Here is a 17,311-nt window from a genome sequence, read left to right as displayed (position 1 = left end):
ACAGAAAACACTCAAACTACAGTGTCTAATTTCCTTAAACGATTTTAAAGGTTATGTTAAAACCATAGAACATGAGTCCATCCACACGTGTAAATGTTTTAACTAATGGTACTTTTATTTAATTGAAATGCACTTGAGATGTCTTTGCCTCTTTTGTGATTGTTTTGTGATTGCAAATTGTTGTTTTATGTAACATACTTGTTCTGCTATCTTGGCCAGGTCTCTCTTGAAAAAGAGATTTTGTATCTCAATGAGACTAACCTGGTTAAATAAAGGTTAAATAAAAATAAAAAATAAATTCCCGAAACCCTTAAATACATAAATTTACACCAGTCTTGATGCGACCACCAATTTTGGTGAGTTTGGCAGTATGTTAAGCCCCCCAAAAAGGCGATTAATTTGCTCTATAAAGAATAATAATAATTCCTTCAGTTTCAATAGGGCCTTCGCCGCTGTCGGCGCTCGGGCCCTAAATAGGGTCCAGGTTGAAAAAAAACGGTAGTAACCCTTTTAAGCTTGAAATCGTGGTTGAGATGAGAGATCAGGGTCTTGTCTAAAACAAGAAAGACTTTTTTTTTACTGCATTAGTCAACAGAAAATGAATCATCAACAACTTTGACTGTACAGAAATTATTAGTGTGGAGGGGAGCTGAAACCTACTTTTTTTTAAAAGAGTCTCTTGTTTTAGACAAGACCCTGATCTCATATCATATATTTTCATGAAAATCTGTCATGCAAGTTTCAATAGAAATTGTATTGGTGGTAGATTACAATGACATATAATATATTTTCTGGCACGAGTCTCTGACATGGCTGCTCGGATGATGTGCCACAAGAAAAATATTGGATTTTGTACTGATATGCGTTTTTGTGACGTCTTTTTGTTTGGTCTTTCTGTTTTTATGATTTCTGTAATAAATACATAAAGCATAAGACCTATAGTTCTAATAAGTGTAATAAAATGACGGTAGCGCTGGTGGGCTGGACTGTTCTGAAAAAGGCAGTGGACCCTTTCTGCCTCCAACGCACGATCAGTGCGATTGAAATAAAAGCTCAGTCACCCGGCGAAGCCATTGGCTGGAAGGCTTCATAAGCAGCACTCACACGCTGACTCAACACACACGTCAAACTGAATGGGAACATGTCGCAGTACACTCTGGGAGGTAAGAAAACCTTAAGTCTTCTTCTTTCTAACTTGTACTGCTTTTGTTTTTGGTCTTTAATCTTTGTATGGCGGTTTTGTTTTAATTTGTAGCTTCCTTGTAGCCTATACCTATTATTTTTTTCCGAGAGGAAGAAAAAAATGAAAATATCAGGACGTATCACATCTTTCATTAAAAAAAGAATGAAAGAATTTGTCCTGTTAAACTAACCTCAAACATGAATGCACTCACACTGAGGCATGAACTGCGGAGAGGTGCCTCTGTTGTTTGTTTTAGATAAATTTGTATGAAAAAGCTTGTAGACAAATGAAATAGATTATTCTAACCCAGATCAGAATAAGCTTCAAACACATTCTGCCAATGTAAAGTACTGTAAGTGCATGTTGTTACTACTACAGTACGTGCATGACTGAGTGAAGTCTACCACAGACACCACAGTAGCAAAACACAGACACATGCTGAATTAGAGCAGGTCAGGTTTGACCATTACCTCATTTGGTCTGTAATCATGTCTACTGACTGGCCGGTCTGAGTTAGAGCTGATGGGCAATATAGAGTAATAAAATATCACAATTTTGTTGACCAAATACATCGATATCGATTTTGCGGCGATATTGTAATGTTTACTCTTGGTGCTTTCACAAAATATTTACACAATGAGATATTAGATACATAATCATTAATAATGTGGCTATAATGAATGAGTGTGTAAAGGCAAATAATAGAACATCACTGCTGTCCGAGGAGCTGCCTGCTCCTGCACAGGCTTTTTGACTGGGCTGAAATGGATCTGCACTGACAGGTAGCACTCCCTTGCTTTGGTAGTGATCACATCTTTATAAGTCTACACCTCGTGCAGTGTGCTTAAAGTCTCTGATAACTTATTGGGACACGCCCCTCAGATAATCAGAGGGGATTTATGTTTTCTCAATGTTTAGCTCCTGATTAAACAAATCTGTTCCAAAGATGTTGGGCACCTAAACTCAATTCATCCTCCTATATTTGAGGCTGATTCATTAGGGGGAAACAATCATATTACTCCCTAACAATTTAGGAATGGTATATAAGTATATGGTCTTCTTTATTAACAAAAGCACCCAGCTTTTCATTCTCAGTGGTTGTTTACCTTGCGATGGTCACTGGCTGAAGCTCACAGCTTTCCAGCCGTGTTTTCACCACTGTCCACCAGTGTGTGGGATGCTGCATGAGTCATCCAATACACCCTTATTATCTGTCGTTAAATAGACATCAGGGCTCATCTTTAAAGGCTTCAATCTCAGTAACTTGCGCAGCTCTGTCATGATTTCATATAGAGTGTTCAAACCAATATAACTTTATTTTGAAATGATATTCAAGAATTCATTTTTTTATGTATTAATTACATTTGCTAAGATTAAGTTCAGGAAAATCTGAATAATATATAATATTTTACATTATACATTACATTATTTTATGTAATGGTGCAGCAATTATGTAATCTGTGACTTGAATAATAGTGCTGCTAGAACACATATATAGAATACATATGTAGAGTAATAATGTGTGGGAAAATGTTTTAAATAACGTTATAGTTTAACTGGTAAAAATCATAATGCTGAATATACACACACACACACACACACACACACACACACACACACACACTCACTCACTCACTCCCTCACAATTTGATTACAAGGGTAACTAACACCAAGGCATTGCATGTGCACTGCTCCTGTTTTGGATCAAAGCAGCAACTGTGACAATACCATTTCTACAATTATGATTACAACCCTGGGACATTTCCTTTTTAGTCTCATCAAGGATGCAGAGTGCAGACACAACAAGATAATGTTACTGTAAGAGTCAAATAGCCTAAGATCATTCATAATGAATTTGGCTTCATTAAAAGTCTCTCTTTCATTTTCTTCTTGACTGACAGGTCACTCAAATGCACAAAGCTGATTTGATTTGTTAGTTTGTTACAATTTTCTCTTATACTCTTGTCTATATGTCGCTTTGCCTGTTTTGTTTCTCCCAGTTGCTTTCTTTTTCCTGATCACTCACAGATTCACGTCATCACTTCATTAATCCCACTGATGCAATATTAAACTGTTTGTTTTCTGTCTGTCTAGTTCACCTGCAGATCCTGCTGGCTGTGGGTCTGGCTGTGTTCTGCTACTGTCTGGTTCTCGGTTGCATCCTTTGCTGTCGCAGGAGGAAGAGTGTTTCATCGGAGGACAAGGAGACAGTTTTCTTGTCTCCTCATTCTGCTGAGAGGGTGACTGTGACATTAACGCCGTCCCCGTGTACCCAGCCTGTCAAGCAGCAGTACGAGCAGCTGGATGGGGACGTGTTGGAATTCCCTTCATCTAAAATCAGCTTTTCTCCCTCTGAGGATGACCACACTGCTTTGCCCTTTGACCACAGCCCTACCAGACCAGCTGAGCTGGTGCAATCTCCTGGATCTTCTTTACCAATGCGGCGCCTCAGCACCCCGGCTGTTCCCTGCTCACCCAATAAACCACTACGTCACGGCAGAGCCTCTCTGCCCTCCCTCGCCAAGCTGAGCCTGGTGTCCAAGTCCCGCCGGGCAATGGGTCGCCGCAGCACCGTGAGCGGCGAAAGTTTTCTTTACAGCGAGAGCAGTCGACTGACTGCAGGTGCTGCCACAGCTCCCAGCCAGCAGGGGGAGCCCAGCCTGTCACAGTATGGCTCTAACTCTCTCTCTATCTCCTCCAAACCAGCTCCTCTCCTGCACTTCTCCTTGCTCTTCTCCTCTGCCTGTGGCACCCTGATGGTCAACATCCTGGGGCTGTCGGGGGCCAGTCGAAAGCGCACCGGGGTGTTTGTCCGGGCCAGCCTTCCTCCCCTCTGCCCCTCCCCTCAGCAGATGGCCTCTCGGCGCCGCAGCCTCAGCCCAGATCTCAACAGCCAGACCTTTGTGCTGCAGGTGGGCTCTGTGGAAGAGCTGCGCACCTGCACCTTGAGACTTGCTGTCTACAGCAGGGACTTCTCAGGCTTAAGAGAGGCTGCACTGGGGGTGGTGGAGCTGCCCTGTGAGCATATGGATTGGGAGCCAGACACGACCACCACCTATACCAGGCAGCTCAGCCCAACTAAAAGCAAGCTGAAAAAGGTATATGGTGATTGCATTATTTCATTCATTTGATGTATGCATCAGCAACTGGACCTGAGCCCAAACATGCCTTAAGAACCAAGTAAAGGAGAGTCTAGTAAACGTGAAGATTAGCATTTATTGATGAGCTGCTTCCAATTTAATTTATAAACCTGAGCACTTGTTGCCTTATCGGCACCAAAATTCACAACAACTTTGAAACAGCTAATTGAATAAATACAAGTTGGCTCTTCAGAACTGCAATGCACACAAAGAACACAAAGAACCAGCTAACTCAGGGAAAAACTCAAGAGCCAGCTGTCTCCTGGTAAGAATGCAACACTCTTTAAAGGAATAGTTCAACATTTTGGGAAATACACTTAATCGCCTTAATATAGAGAGTTAAATGGAACGATCAACACCACTCTCACATCTGTAATATGAAACTACAGCCAGCAGCTAGTTTGCTTAGTTTAGCTTACACTCTTAGAAATTGCTGTAGATTTAGCAGCACAGTACTGTAAAAACCTACAGTACAATACCATATGTCTTCATTACAGTAAAATACTTTACTTTTTTTTATGTTGCATTGTGGGTAATTTTGATGAAGCGGGAATATTTTACAGTGAATTTTAGGCTTGCTGTAACCTGGCTGTAATATGCCATGGCAATAATACAGCATTGCTGTAAAAAACGACTCTTGATGTCAGTTACTCAGACAGAACACCAACTGGCCCCAGATACTGAAGGAGAAGCAATGCTAGTGGAGGATGTTTGGAAGTGTTGGTAAGTTTGGTTTATTTTATGTATTTCATGCTAACTTTTATCATGTTTCATGATTATATGCTCAAGTGTAGCTAACGTTACCACAACATTGTTCTTTTTTATAGTATGGGGTGCACTTGGCATCCTAACGTTGCGATATCCTCACACAGTAATTTTCTAGCTAAAATTGTGACTTTAGTGTGGATAGCAAGTGGCTATCCTCTGAACATATTGGTTATTTTCTCTGTACAAAATACCGTTAAATACAGTTAACGTTACGTTAACATTACTCTAGCTAGCTAGTAAGTACGGGTTCTGCCCATTACTTTCCAGACTCCGTTAACATATTGTTCAATTTAAAAGATCTGGGTTCCCCTTTACACATATAGCTAGCTAGCTAATACTCCTATTTTATAACGTATGACTTTGTATGACTCCTAAAGAAAGGCTTTTCATTTCGGCTTGTATTTAACTTAAACAGCTACTCTGTAAACTAACTTTAAACTAAAGTGAGATGATAAAGCTAGCTAACGTTATTGTTTGAAGTCCCGAAACAACGCCAGTTAGCATGTCTGTACGGAGCTTTTACAACTTATTATTTCATTAAATTAGAGTTCTGCTTCGTGAAACATGATGCCGATTTTATCAGAATAACTTAGTGAATTACGAAAAGTCTGTTTGACAGAAATGACTGACAACGAGGCAAATCAAATCTTCAACTCGTTCATTGTCTGAGGCAATCTATCATTAAATTAAACAGAGCCGAGCTTTACCGGTAAACATCTACTCCTTCTAAAAGATCATTTATGTTTTCTTACGACTCATAAACATTCACTAACTCTTTTTGCGATCATGAGTTAACATAACTTGGTTTTACCTTTAACTCCATGTAAAGTGATTAATGATGTTTCCCAGGTAACATTAATGTTTGTCTGCTTAACGTCGTAGTTTACACATTTTTATTACTACTGTTTTATTAAATCGGAGTTTTACAGAGTCAAACATGATCGCCGAATTTAACGTTGCAGAATAACTAACTTATAAAGAAAAGGTATATTAGGTAACAAATATCAGTACCTATCGTCTAATAACCAATAATGACATCCAAAATGAATCCACATTCATCACTATAGTCTACTCATGTTGTCCTGGGACACTATAACAACTCTTTGTTTAATGTTGTTTTATCATGATGCAGATCACTGCAGCCTAAGCAGACATGGAGGCACATCAGATGACCAGACAGACACCCCCACCCTCATTATGATGGTAAGTAGAATACAATCCCTTTATAATGGAATCCCGTCAGTTCCTTCCATTTGTGCATCAAAATAGTAATAATATACAGTATGTGTATGATTTCAGATTAAAATACTGTAGGTAACAGTTTATTTTATTATTTTCAGGTGGATCTATTGAGGGAATTGCTTCTGCTGCTCTTTGTGGAAACATGTTGAAGGATATCAACACTATCACATTTGACTGAAAGTTGCTGCAGCTCTCTGGGCTGAACTCGCAGGAAAAATATGAATGTTGTCAAGGAAATGTTGAAAATTAAAAAAATGTTTAAATAAAATTATTTTTTAAATGAAGAACATTGTTTGGATTGCCTTTTGATTTGTATTTGTTATTCTGAAGTATACCTTATTAGTAGTACAATATTAGTAGCTGGAGATTATTATATAATATTATTTATTATAGTAACAATCAATAATATAGTAATAATTAACAGTAATATATCAATATTAATAAAACTGCATATTACAGTACAATACCATCAAATTACAAAATACCATAAAAATGCAGTAAAATACTGTTTTGTACTTTTACAGTATTGTTTATATATACTGTAAATTGCATTACAGTACAGTTACAGTAGTTTGCTGTAAAATTTATTTTACAATTTAGAGTAACTTGCTGGCAACTGTGCTGCCTGTAATTTACTGTAAATATACAAGGAAATTGTTTAGCATAGTATAAAGACAGGAAACAGAAGGAAACTGCTAGCCTGGCTTTGTACACAGGTACCAAAATCGAAACGGACAAACATGAGGGTGGTATGCATGCTGCACGTGGTGCTGATGTTATGAGACTTTTTCTCAGGTCTTTCTGGGTCCTGTCAAATCCAGAACTGACTGGGTCAGGTCTTTGAGTTTTTGAGGCGACTGTGTCACAATCTTAAAGTTTGTGTGAATCTGTTTGTACATACACTACCGGTCAAAAGTTTTAGAACACCTACATTTTTCCAGGTTTTTATTGAAATTCATGCAGTTCAATGTCTTATTGTAGTCTGAAAAGAAAGAATAGAACAAATGAACAATTTAAGTTAAAAAAGAAATCATGGAATCAATTTATAAACCAAAATGTATTCTAAATTTTTTGACTCATCAAAGTAGCCCCCTTTGGCAGATATAACAGCTGAACACACTTGTGGCATTCTTTCTACAATGGAAATCAAATATTCTTCAGAAAGTTCTTCCCAACTCTGTTGCAGAAGTTCCCATATATGTGTGGCACTTGTAGGTTGCTTTGCTTTCACTTTTCTGTCCAGTTCATCCCAAACCGGCTCAATGGGGTTTAAGTCTGGTGACTGTGCTGGCCACTCCATGTTTTTAAGCTTACCATCTTGTTCTTTTTTGCTAAGGTAGTTCTGGCATAGCTTGGACTTATGTTTTGGGTCATTATCTTGCTGTAGGATGAACCCCTGACCAACTAGGCGCATACAAGAGGGTACTGCATGGCGCTGCAAAATGCTGTGGTAGCCGTTTTGGTTCAGGGTGCCTTTCACTCTGTACAAATCACCGACCCTGGATCCAGCAAAACAGCCCCAGACCATCACGCTTCCTCCTCCATGTTTGACAGTTGATGTCAAACACTAAGGAACCATCCTTTCGCCTACTCAACGGCGTACAAAAATCCTGCGTGATGAATCGAAGATTTCAAGATTTCATCAGTCCATAACACCTTCCAGTTTTCAGTAGTCCATTGACGATGTTTCTTGGCCCAGGCAAGCCTCTTTTTCTTATTCTGACGTCTTAGCGACCTATCAAAATTGCAGCTTGAAGTCTTCTCTTTACAGTTGAAACTGAGACTTGCTTATTACGACCACTATTAAGCTGTGCTTGAAGCTTTTGTCCTGTGAGCCGCCTAGCACGCAAGCTGTTGACTCTCAGAAACTTGTCTTCTGATTCTGTCATGGCTTTGGGTCTGCCAGACCTCTTCCTGTCAGAGTTTTCCCCAGTTTCTAAGTGCAATTTCTCTGTAGGAAAGACCAACATTCTTAAGTGTTATGATGGTCTGTCTCTCTTCCATTGTTAATTGCCTTTTTCCCGCCATTTTTATGGCAACACACTACTTTCTGCAGTACAATACTGTTAATGCTCACGAGGGTACGGTACCACAGTGTGTTCCAACAATACTTTTACAAACAGAGGGGGTTGGAAGTAATCCAGACAAGTTGGAACACCTGTGGGAATTGGTAGCACCAACTTTCAAAGCTTGATCAACCTCCATTGCTGCAGAACAGCTTTACATTGTTAACCCATTTCTTGTTCCCTGAAAAAGGCCTTTTTGTAAAATTCTGAAATGTACATTATTTTTCAGTTTTGGGTAACATTACTTTTTTTTTAACCTCAGGCAGTTCACCACTTAACCTTTGTACCATTTCAAGCTATTCATTGGACTTGAACTGCTAAAATTTCAATAAAAAAATAGAAAAATTGGGGTGTTCTAAAACATTTGACCAGTAGTGTATGTGGCTTGTTAGTAGGGTTTGTAACTCCTTTTTAGTCTATGTACAACATCATTTCTTAAAAAAATATTTTTAACAAAGTCTGCATTTTCAGTTGATTAAACAGCGAGGGAAAGGCAGGCCTATACATAGCACATATCATGTTTTATCCATGAAGGAATGTAGCGTCTAATCAGCTCTCCCATTAGCCATTTTTCCACTGTTGTTAGTCATGGTGACATTGTTGTTAGAGACTGCAGAGCAAACAAGCAGAGTGTAGCAAATTGGCAGGGCGCCCGCACCGTGCCCTCTGCGGCTCTCTTGAAACACTGCCATAGGGCATTAATAGCTGGCTTTTGAAGGGAGGGGGGGGGGTCCTGTTGTTTCAGTGGACATTACTCAACCAGTCACTCTGATTTTTGCCAAAGTGACGTGCTGTGTGCTTGGCAGGGATATCAGTATCATTTCTCCCATTTTACAGTCATGTGGAGATCAGAGTCAGGTGGGCTTACCTCTGTACCTCCTTTCATGTCCATGTATAGTTCATCATCCCCTACATCCAGCCGCTGCCGGGTGTGTGTACCGGTGTGGATGTGGAGCAGACGGCTGCTGGATAACTCTTTAAAGAGTTGGGCGTGTACGGAGGCTGTGCCGCAGGGTCTCCATCTTTTAATGTAGGCACTTCCTGGATTTATAGTACAACCCCAGGTGTTGTAATCAGTGTAATGGGACCAGGTCGGAGTATTGCTGATTAATCATCTGTTTTGACATTTCATGGTAATAGGGGGCATGACGCGGCAGCAATTTAAGGACTGTGCATTTTAGCACAAAATGAGCTTGGTCACGGCAGGGCTGCTATTGGTTGTCAGGATGATCCACGTGTACTGTAGTGTGCTTAGCTTTCTGAGCTTGCAGGCTTTTTATTTTTAATCGTTATTACATCATTCTCGGCAAATGCTCACTAACCTCAGCTTTTTATTGTCAGTCATAAATAAGAATAACATTATGAATGCATAAACCGATGACAGAACTGAGAATGATGATCAACATATACAGTAACATATTATGACCATATTTTGTACATTACCTGTTTTTATGATGTGTTGTTGCTTTAAGCTTTAAGAACAGAGCATCATGGGGATCCCATTAGATTCTACCTGCCAAATATTTGTGTGTTATTTTTTTTTGGTCACTGAGCTATAATTGAGATAATGTTCTGGGTCTCTTTTCCCTGCTGGATGTTCACCTTTTATCTTGGTCCACTCATTTACTTTGGCTCCACACAATTTTCGAGCTGGGCTTTAACGCCAAATTGGCTCATTTCGGCATGTGGGCTTAAAGCAGTTGCCCTTGCAGGGGCTGAGCAGAGGGATGGCTTCTGGGATTCCAGCCCTGAATATTTTCTCAAAAGGCCTAAATCTTTTAAGCCGACTTTACTGTCTTTCAGAAGCTATAGAAGTCTCTGTTTTAAAGCTAGACAGAAGATAAAGATATTTATATCATATGAAACTAGACGATCATTCCTGCATAAATAATAGTAAGACGAGGGAGATGTTTGTCAGTCTTATATTACTTCCCCTTCTCTCTTATGAGGCGTCCATAGTTTGGAGATCACTGGATGACTCGTATAATCAGGTTTTAGGGTCTGTTATGTGACCCAAGTTAAAGGAGTTACTAAATAACAACAGACTTCTGCAGTCTCATTGCAAAAATAAGATCCACAAACCTTTTTTGTGTCATTTTTTTGGCGGAGGCTAAGAATGTTCCTCATGATATTTCTTAACATGAGTGCAATTTACGTGGGAATTGTTTTTTTATTTAAATAATGACACATTTTGAAGATGAGGATGATGTGGTTGTAAAGCCATGTTTTCAGAACCAGCCTTAAGGTGAATTACTTCATCTCTGCAGTTAGAATTTTCATAGGAAAAACAGGAAAGAGACACAGGTCAGGGATGCAGCACAGTTTTTACTGCTCAATGAAAGACAGTGTTGGAGTTGTCATTCATGATTTACTATTTTTTTTGTGTCTTGTTTTTGTTGATAGTTAATAAGAAGGTGTGACGTATAAACACTAAAATACTTGGAGTCAAATATAATCATCCTGAGTTGTAATACCTCCATTCCTGTGTCCCAACTCTGGTATATGTGAAAGGATAGCTTCCTCGGGACTGAAGGCTAGCAAGCTGAGTGTGCACCTTCACCCAAAACGAGACCAAAACTAATGTTGAAAGGTTTTACCATTAGGAACCTGCCTATGAAGTGACCAGCATCAACTGGACAGTTTGATGAAAGGTTGAAACACTTTACTTCACTGAAAAACAAATGTTGCTATAGCTTTAAGGTTTTCTTGGTAATGTGTGTTTTGCGGAATAACGTCTCTCCTTTTTAAAGGCAGTGAAAGTGTGGGTGACGGGCTCTGAGGCAAAGTGCCACTGTATAGTCACAGACAGAGGCAGTGAACCGAAACTCACTTGTTGAATGAAATTGCCTTCACACTCTACTGCCCGGCCTCAGAAAGTTGCCGGCGGGCAAACACTCGGTGACGGTGACTCATCGCGCCCCAAACAATGCAAGCTAATGAGATCTGACATGAAATCAGATGGAAATTACCATCATGTGCATGCATGTCTGTATTATTTAAGAAAGGGTGGTCAATTTGGCAACACAATGCTTTACCCTGACAGCTATATATAACCAATATTACAGATTAACATTAAGTGATTGGAAATGTGATAAAGATTTAGTCCTGCTGAGCTCCTCAGGCAGGTCAAATCCAAGATACCTCATGAATAACACTGATTATATTTGGGATATATCATTCTGATGAAGAAACACTTATACAAATTGAAACTCCTTACCTGCTCCTTTACTTTGGTAGGCAGTGATTAAATGTGAATCCCTATGAAGGGGAACACTGAAACCTTGATTCTGAAAGTTTCAATGCCTCGGTCGACTCATTTACTGACAGAACTAGAAACATGTTCACGAGCATGAGTTTTAAATGCCTTACAGCTTGAATCTGCTCCATTCTCTTGGTTTCTTTCCTTGGTTTTATTTCATTTCATTCCCAGCCTGGATGAAGGAAACATCTGCTCAGTGAAAGAAGACATTTTCCCCCTCTTGCTTAATCTCTCACATTTTTTTTATTTATCTTTCCTTCCACCCTCAGAGTGTGAGTTCTCAGGAAACATTGGGTCACAGGAAGAGCTCGGTGTGTGTGCCTCGGGCTTTGGGCCAGCTGTTCATCCTGCTGCAGTACCAGGCATTGGCCCAACGCATCAAGGTGTTGGTCCGAAAGGCTGAGAACTTGGCAAAGCTCACACGGATCCCAGGAGCACCAGGTAAAGACTGGAATTAATTCATATCCAAACAATAAAATAGGTGGTTTGCCATTGCCTTACGTAATGCCCCATATACTGTACGTGTTTTCTGATCTGTCGCACCTAACAGTGTGTGCCACATCTGTGCTTAAGGTCTGGTTTAATTGATGGCAACTGCAACTACTTAAGGTAGATTAGGGAAAAATAGCAATGTCACGCTACTTTTGTATTTGCTTCAGAAGAGCTTGCTTGTCTGGAAAACGTGTAAATACTGTAGGTTGTTTTAAGCATTTGGACAAATGACTTGGTAAGTAGAATCCTAAAGACACAATAACAACTTTCTAAATTCTTTATCCTTCTATTTGTAAGAGTAAGTAAGTTATTTTATTGAAAACAGCTTCCCGCCGCTCGAAAGCTGGTTGATGCAAGGGGGTAAGCTTCTCCTCGGAACGCGTAGCTCCTATGGCGTCATGCCATTCATTTTCACTTTGACAGCGAATAACTTTACATCTGAAGTGTTTAAAGACTCTATTTGTCCATTGTTTATTTCTAAAGAAACACCACAATGTATAAAAGGCTCCATTACCTTGTACCTCACATTATGGCTCCGTAGCAGCTGTTTTTGTAAAAATAGGTTAACGATAGTTTCATAACCACGCAACTTACTTTCGCACAGTAGAGAAATTACCGTACAATACAGGAGAAGCTCGCAGGCAGTTTCGACTCACTTTAGCTGTTTAGCTTTAATTACTAATGTTAACTAGCATTTTAGTTAGCAATAATTAGCCTGTGCCTATGTTATCTCCTTACATATACCTACCCTCTCAGTCTGCAAGTTTGGGAATGATTGAGATTTCTCTTGGCTACGAGCAACAATTCTCACATACAAGTAGTCATGTGAACCATCGTCAACAAAAAAATAATGGGTATTGGCACTTTAAGAACGGTCTCTCAGTATTTTATCTGAAAAGACTTCCAATTCTAAATGTATTTTAACCTTTTCTTGGTTGAGATTTCAAACATTTGCAAACAGCTTTAAACCCTCAAGTTACTGCCTGCACTTTGCAAATATTTTTTTATTATACTGACAATGTAAGCTGCACACACTGGTCAACATGTAAACTGCCTCATAAACCTCTGTCTGTATTCTCCTCTATTGCCTCAGCCACAGTCAGACAGACCGGATCCTTGATTGGCTTGTAGTATAATCAGATTAGGAACCGATCTGCCCGGTGTCATTTCCCTTCCTGTGTGTATCGTATCTCACTGCATCTGATTTAAAGCTCTGCTTTGAGGATGCTGGTTAGAAGAGGAGCAAACAGAAGATTCTGTAAGAGGAAAACTACTTTAATGTTTTGGTTTCCCCACACTTAAAGTAACCGTTTTGAGGCTACGTGGTCAGTAATTTGTTCTTTGTTAGTTTCAGGATAACATTTTTTCTGAAATATGTAAATACTGTACATGCTGTTTGCAGATGCACGATTCGTGTCTGACAATGACGCTTTGCTTTTTATTTTAGTGAATCTAATTAGCATGTTAAAATGGATTTACAAGGGAAATCATGTTTTGCAAGTGATGACGCATAGAGTGGAGAAGGGTTCAGAGAAGGTTATGAGGATGTAGATGCGTAGACTGTTCCATGTGGAGATAAAACAACACACAAGACTGCAGTGACGTGTACATTCATTCGCTAACACCAACAACAACCAAAAAATTTGAAGATTTTGAACCAATGATTTTGCTGCTCCTTTTGTATTTGTTTACCCTTTTAGGAAGAAACAATTTCATCCAAATATTGTATGACATAAATAAATAGAAACAAGTCTGAACTAAATAAAACAAAGTCATGACTGCGGTGTAATTGTTTTCTCCATAGACCACTACGTTGTCATCAACCTGCGTCAGGATGGGAAAGTAATCGGTACCAAGGAGACCAAAGGGGCCAGCGGTGCAAACCCCGTCTGGAACGCTCCATTCCTGTTTGACCTGCCCTCTGGTGACATCACTCAGCTACCATTGGTCCTTGAGTTTATCGTCATGCAGGTAAGAAGTTCTACATTCGTTGGCAAAGTCCCCTGATACTGTATAGCCTACGTTACATGTTAAACAGCGACATGCAGTTTTATGTAAATATGCTGAGGTATTAGTAACTGAATATCTTCATAGTTGTTAATTCAGTTATGTCTATGTATCTACAGGGCCGTCTGTACACTAAAAGCAGTATTCTGGGCCGCGTGTTGATTGGCAGCGATGCCAGGGAGGCGGGACAGGGACACTGGAAGGAAATGTGCAGTCGGGGTCAAATAGAGACAGCTCGCTGGCACGTCATCCAATCAGATATGCTGTAGGACTGATTGACAGACTGTGGGACTGCGCTGCTGTCCATCCACTGCCCAGTGAGTGAAACGCAGAGGTGGAGTGGGAAATAACATTCGATTAGGGTTCACATGCTTCAAAGTATTTCTTTTTAGTCGTTTTATTTTTTATTTTAGATTTCCATGTCATTTATTATTATCAACAGATAATGTTCATGAATGAAATAACTGGGCATACTGTTTTAGGGAGAGACAAACATTTACATGGCCCATGAGTATCTGCAAAACTTTAGAGGGAGAAGTACTGATCACTGTATGGAGCAGGGATGTGCGGTAGCTTTCACCATATCAACAGTGTTCTGCATTCCAGCATTGCCTTTGTGATTATTTCCACTGTGACTTCTTAAAACTGTAGTCTGTTTAACTGTATCATTTGGGTTGTATGCAACTTGTGCTGATGTTGTGGTACTGTTTGTATTGTGCCCAGAGGCTACAAATGTTACGGAGTATACAGTATATGTTGCCACTCGTGGTTTGCTGTAGTGCATTACTGTGCCATAATTTATCCACATACAGTACTTTAAACATCTCTCCTTACGAATATGTACAAGGCAAATTACAGTGGCTTCACTTTGTGTGGCATGCCTGCTAAATTACTTTTTTCCTTTGATCAGTTCCCAGAAGGATTTATAAATTTTGTTCTCTTTTCATCCACTGGAAGCTACAATAAACAATAAATATTTAAATAAAATGTTGGTTCACAGATGCCACAGCCCAGTTCTAAATTTACTGTATACTTACATGGCTAAAAAGATTTCTATAATAATTACGACTTTATTCAACAAAAATGCAAAACAGATAAATACAAGAGTGAAGAGCCACTTTACATTGTGTCTGCTGTGTTGCTGTGCAACATAAGGTCTTTAGCCAAATGATTGTGACCAAGCAGCAGCATTACCAAAAAACTTATTTTATTATTTAACACAATCTGCAGCTGTGTCTTCTCAATCCAAGAGAAGCCTCAATGAAGAATAGCATTGATCACATTGACTTTAGCATGGACTGACCTTTCACTGCAGTCAATGGAATACTGTAAAACAGAAATAGATGTGGTCTATTTTAGACAGACTTGCAGAGTCAATATAAGGCAGTCAAAAACCAACAACGAATGAAATCATCTGTCATTCAGTCAGTTAGTCAATCAATGCCAAAGTCATCACATTTAGATGTATTTTTTAATAAAATAATTAAGATACTCTGTGGGATAGGAATATTATTTTTCTTCCTCTTTATAGCCACAAGACACATTAATGAAACTTTCATTCTAGGGCTTAAACTGAACTAAATTTGTCTAGCCTCTTATTTATCAACATTAAAAACAATAAGAGTTTAAATGCCACAAAGTCCAGACTACAGAAACATTTCTATATAACACTTCACTTCCTCATTTAAATAACTGAAAAACGTGACACCTACTCTAACAAACTGAAGGGGTTTGAACAAAACAAATCTTAATCTTATACAGCATCTATCACATATATAATAATGACAGAAAATGTAATGTTTTTAACATTAATATGCAACGTTTTTTGGTTTCTGGGAAGGAATTGTTGTGTTTGTATTAGTAGTATATTGACCATGTTGATGCCTGCTGGTGACACATATTATCTCAACTGTATATGAATGTCTTTAATTTTAAAAGGGAACAGTTTCAAAGAAATTAGAATAAATTGTTATTATATAAAATTAATTTTGCCAAAGAAGTGGATTTTATTGAGTTTTTGAATATTAATTTCTTTGAAAAAGACACAAACGATGATTACATATATGTTTGTGAAAAGGATCATGTCAATTTGGTCATTTCATGCATTAAAAATGTTTTGAAATGTATAGAGAGTTTTCATCCTGCTGTCAGACACCACATCACATTCACATAACTGTGAAACAAAATAAAGAGGAAACATGTTCAGTTTATCTAAAGCAACATTACAAATCCACTGCATTGTGATTTTCATACTTTTCTGGAATGAAAATCTATCCATAATGATTTCAGTTATGTCGTAGAGGCAGGCGCTAGTGGCAGCTGCAAGGAGGGAGAGGTTGGCTGCCACTCTTGTGAAAGCACATGGCTATTGGCCACTGCATTTGGAGTTTATGATAGGTCAACCTTTTCAACTTTTTGTGGCCCGCCGCAAGACCATGGCAACCAGAGAAACCACAGCCAGGGAAATGGTAGAGGAGAGAATTCTGTCGGCAAAAGGTTCCCTGAATCCTTTTTACCAACAAAAAACAAAGTGAAGCATGAGCTTCAAACTTATTATAGTCATATTGCAAACTAGCCTATTTCCTCTATTTTCCATCTTTTTTTAGCTGTATGATTAGATTACATTAATGTAGGTGGATAGCAGCAGCCTGTGGTGTATGGTATAGGTAATTAGTTAGTTGCATAAGAGGTAGTTAGGAGCCACAGTGGTGGCGTTGTGCCTTATTGTGTCAATTAAAAATACAGAACACCGATACCACCAGTAGCAGTAGCCTAAGTAAGCACCATCAGTCTACAGCCATGCTAGAAACTCTATACCAACTGGACTTTAGTTTAGTTTAGTTTATTAGTTTGTGTGTAATGTCATGGACAGTCCCCTTTAATTCACTGTACAGTAAAAGGAGCAGCTTTAGCCTCTACAGCTAATTTCCAGCTGTAGTCCCCGGCCAGTTGCCAAAGACATCCTAATACAATAACTTAGGCAGAGCTGTGAGCTTTGAGCTAAATGTTAACGTCACCATGCTAACATGTTCACAATGATACTGCTAACATGGTAATGTTTAGCAAGGATAATGTTTACCATGCTCGTCGTCTTATTTTTGTGTGTTAGCATGCTAACATTTTGACATTTGATTATACAGTTAAACATGCTGTA

The 17,311-nt window shown here is 39.1% G+C and overlaps 1 protein-coding gene and 1 long non-coding RNA gene across 2 annotated transcripts; both read left to right on the top strand.

Annotated features, from left to right (window-relative positions):
- Positions 1-1,078: 1,078 nt before the first annotated feature.
- Positions 1,079-16,085, top strand: LOC114554367 (synaptotagmin-5). The gene is made up of 5 exons (XM_028576207.1): positions 1,079-1,163; positions 3,278-4,281; positions 11,928-12,099; positions 13,955-14,121; positions 14,277-16,085. The coding sequence occupies exons 1-5, from the start codon at positions 1,142-1,144 to the stop codon at positions 14,424-14,426; spliced, it is 1,515 nt and encodes a 504-aa protein (XP_028432008.1). The 5' UTR covers positions 1,079-1,141; the 3' UTR covers positions 14,427-16,085.
- On the top strand, positions 5,026-6,448 carry LOC114559331 (uncharacterized). The gene is made up of 3 exons (XR_003693078.1): positions 5,026-5,046; positions 6,224-6,294; positions 6,432-6,448. It is a non-coding gene; the product is annotated as an uncharacterized LOC114559331 (long non-coding RNA).
- Positions 16,086-17,311: the final 1,226 nt, after the last annotated feature.

Source organism: Perca flavescens, chromosome 1 (assembly GCF_004354835.1).
Source record: "Perca flavescens isolate YP-PL-M2 chromosome 1, PFLA_1.0, whole genome shotgun sequence".
In the NCBI taxonomy this organism is placed as follows: Eukaryota; Metazoa; Chordata; class Actinopteri; order Perciformes; family Percidae; genus Perca; species Perca flavescens.
This window is presented reverse-complemented; position numbering and strand designations above follow the sequence as displayed.

What these genes read in the sequence shown, in the direction of transcription:
- LOC114554367 (XM_028576207.1), top strand. Translation starts at nt 1,142, where the DNA reads ATGTCGCAGTACACTCTGGGAG. An exon ending in GTCGCAGTACACTCTGGGAG is followed by an intron (nt 1,164 to 3,277) that starts GTAAGAAAACCT and finishes CTGTCTGTCTAG; the next exon opens with TTCACCTGCAGATCCTGCTG. An exon ending in TTGAGTTTATCGTCATGCAG is followed by an intron (nt 14,122 to 14,276) that starts GTAAGAAGTTCT and finishes ATGTATCTACAG; the next exon opens with GGCCGTCTGTACACTAAAAG.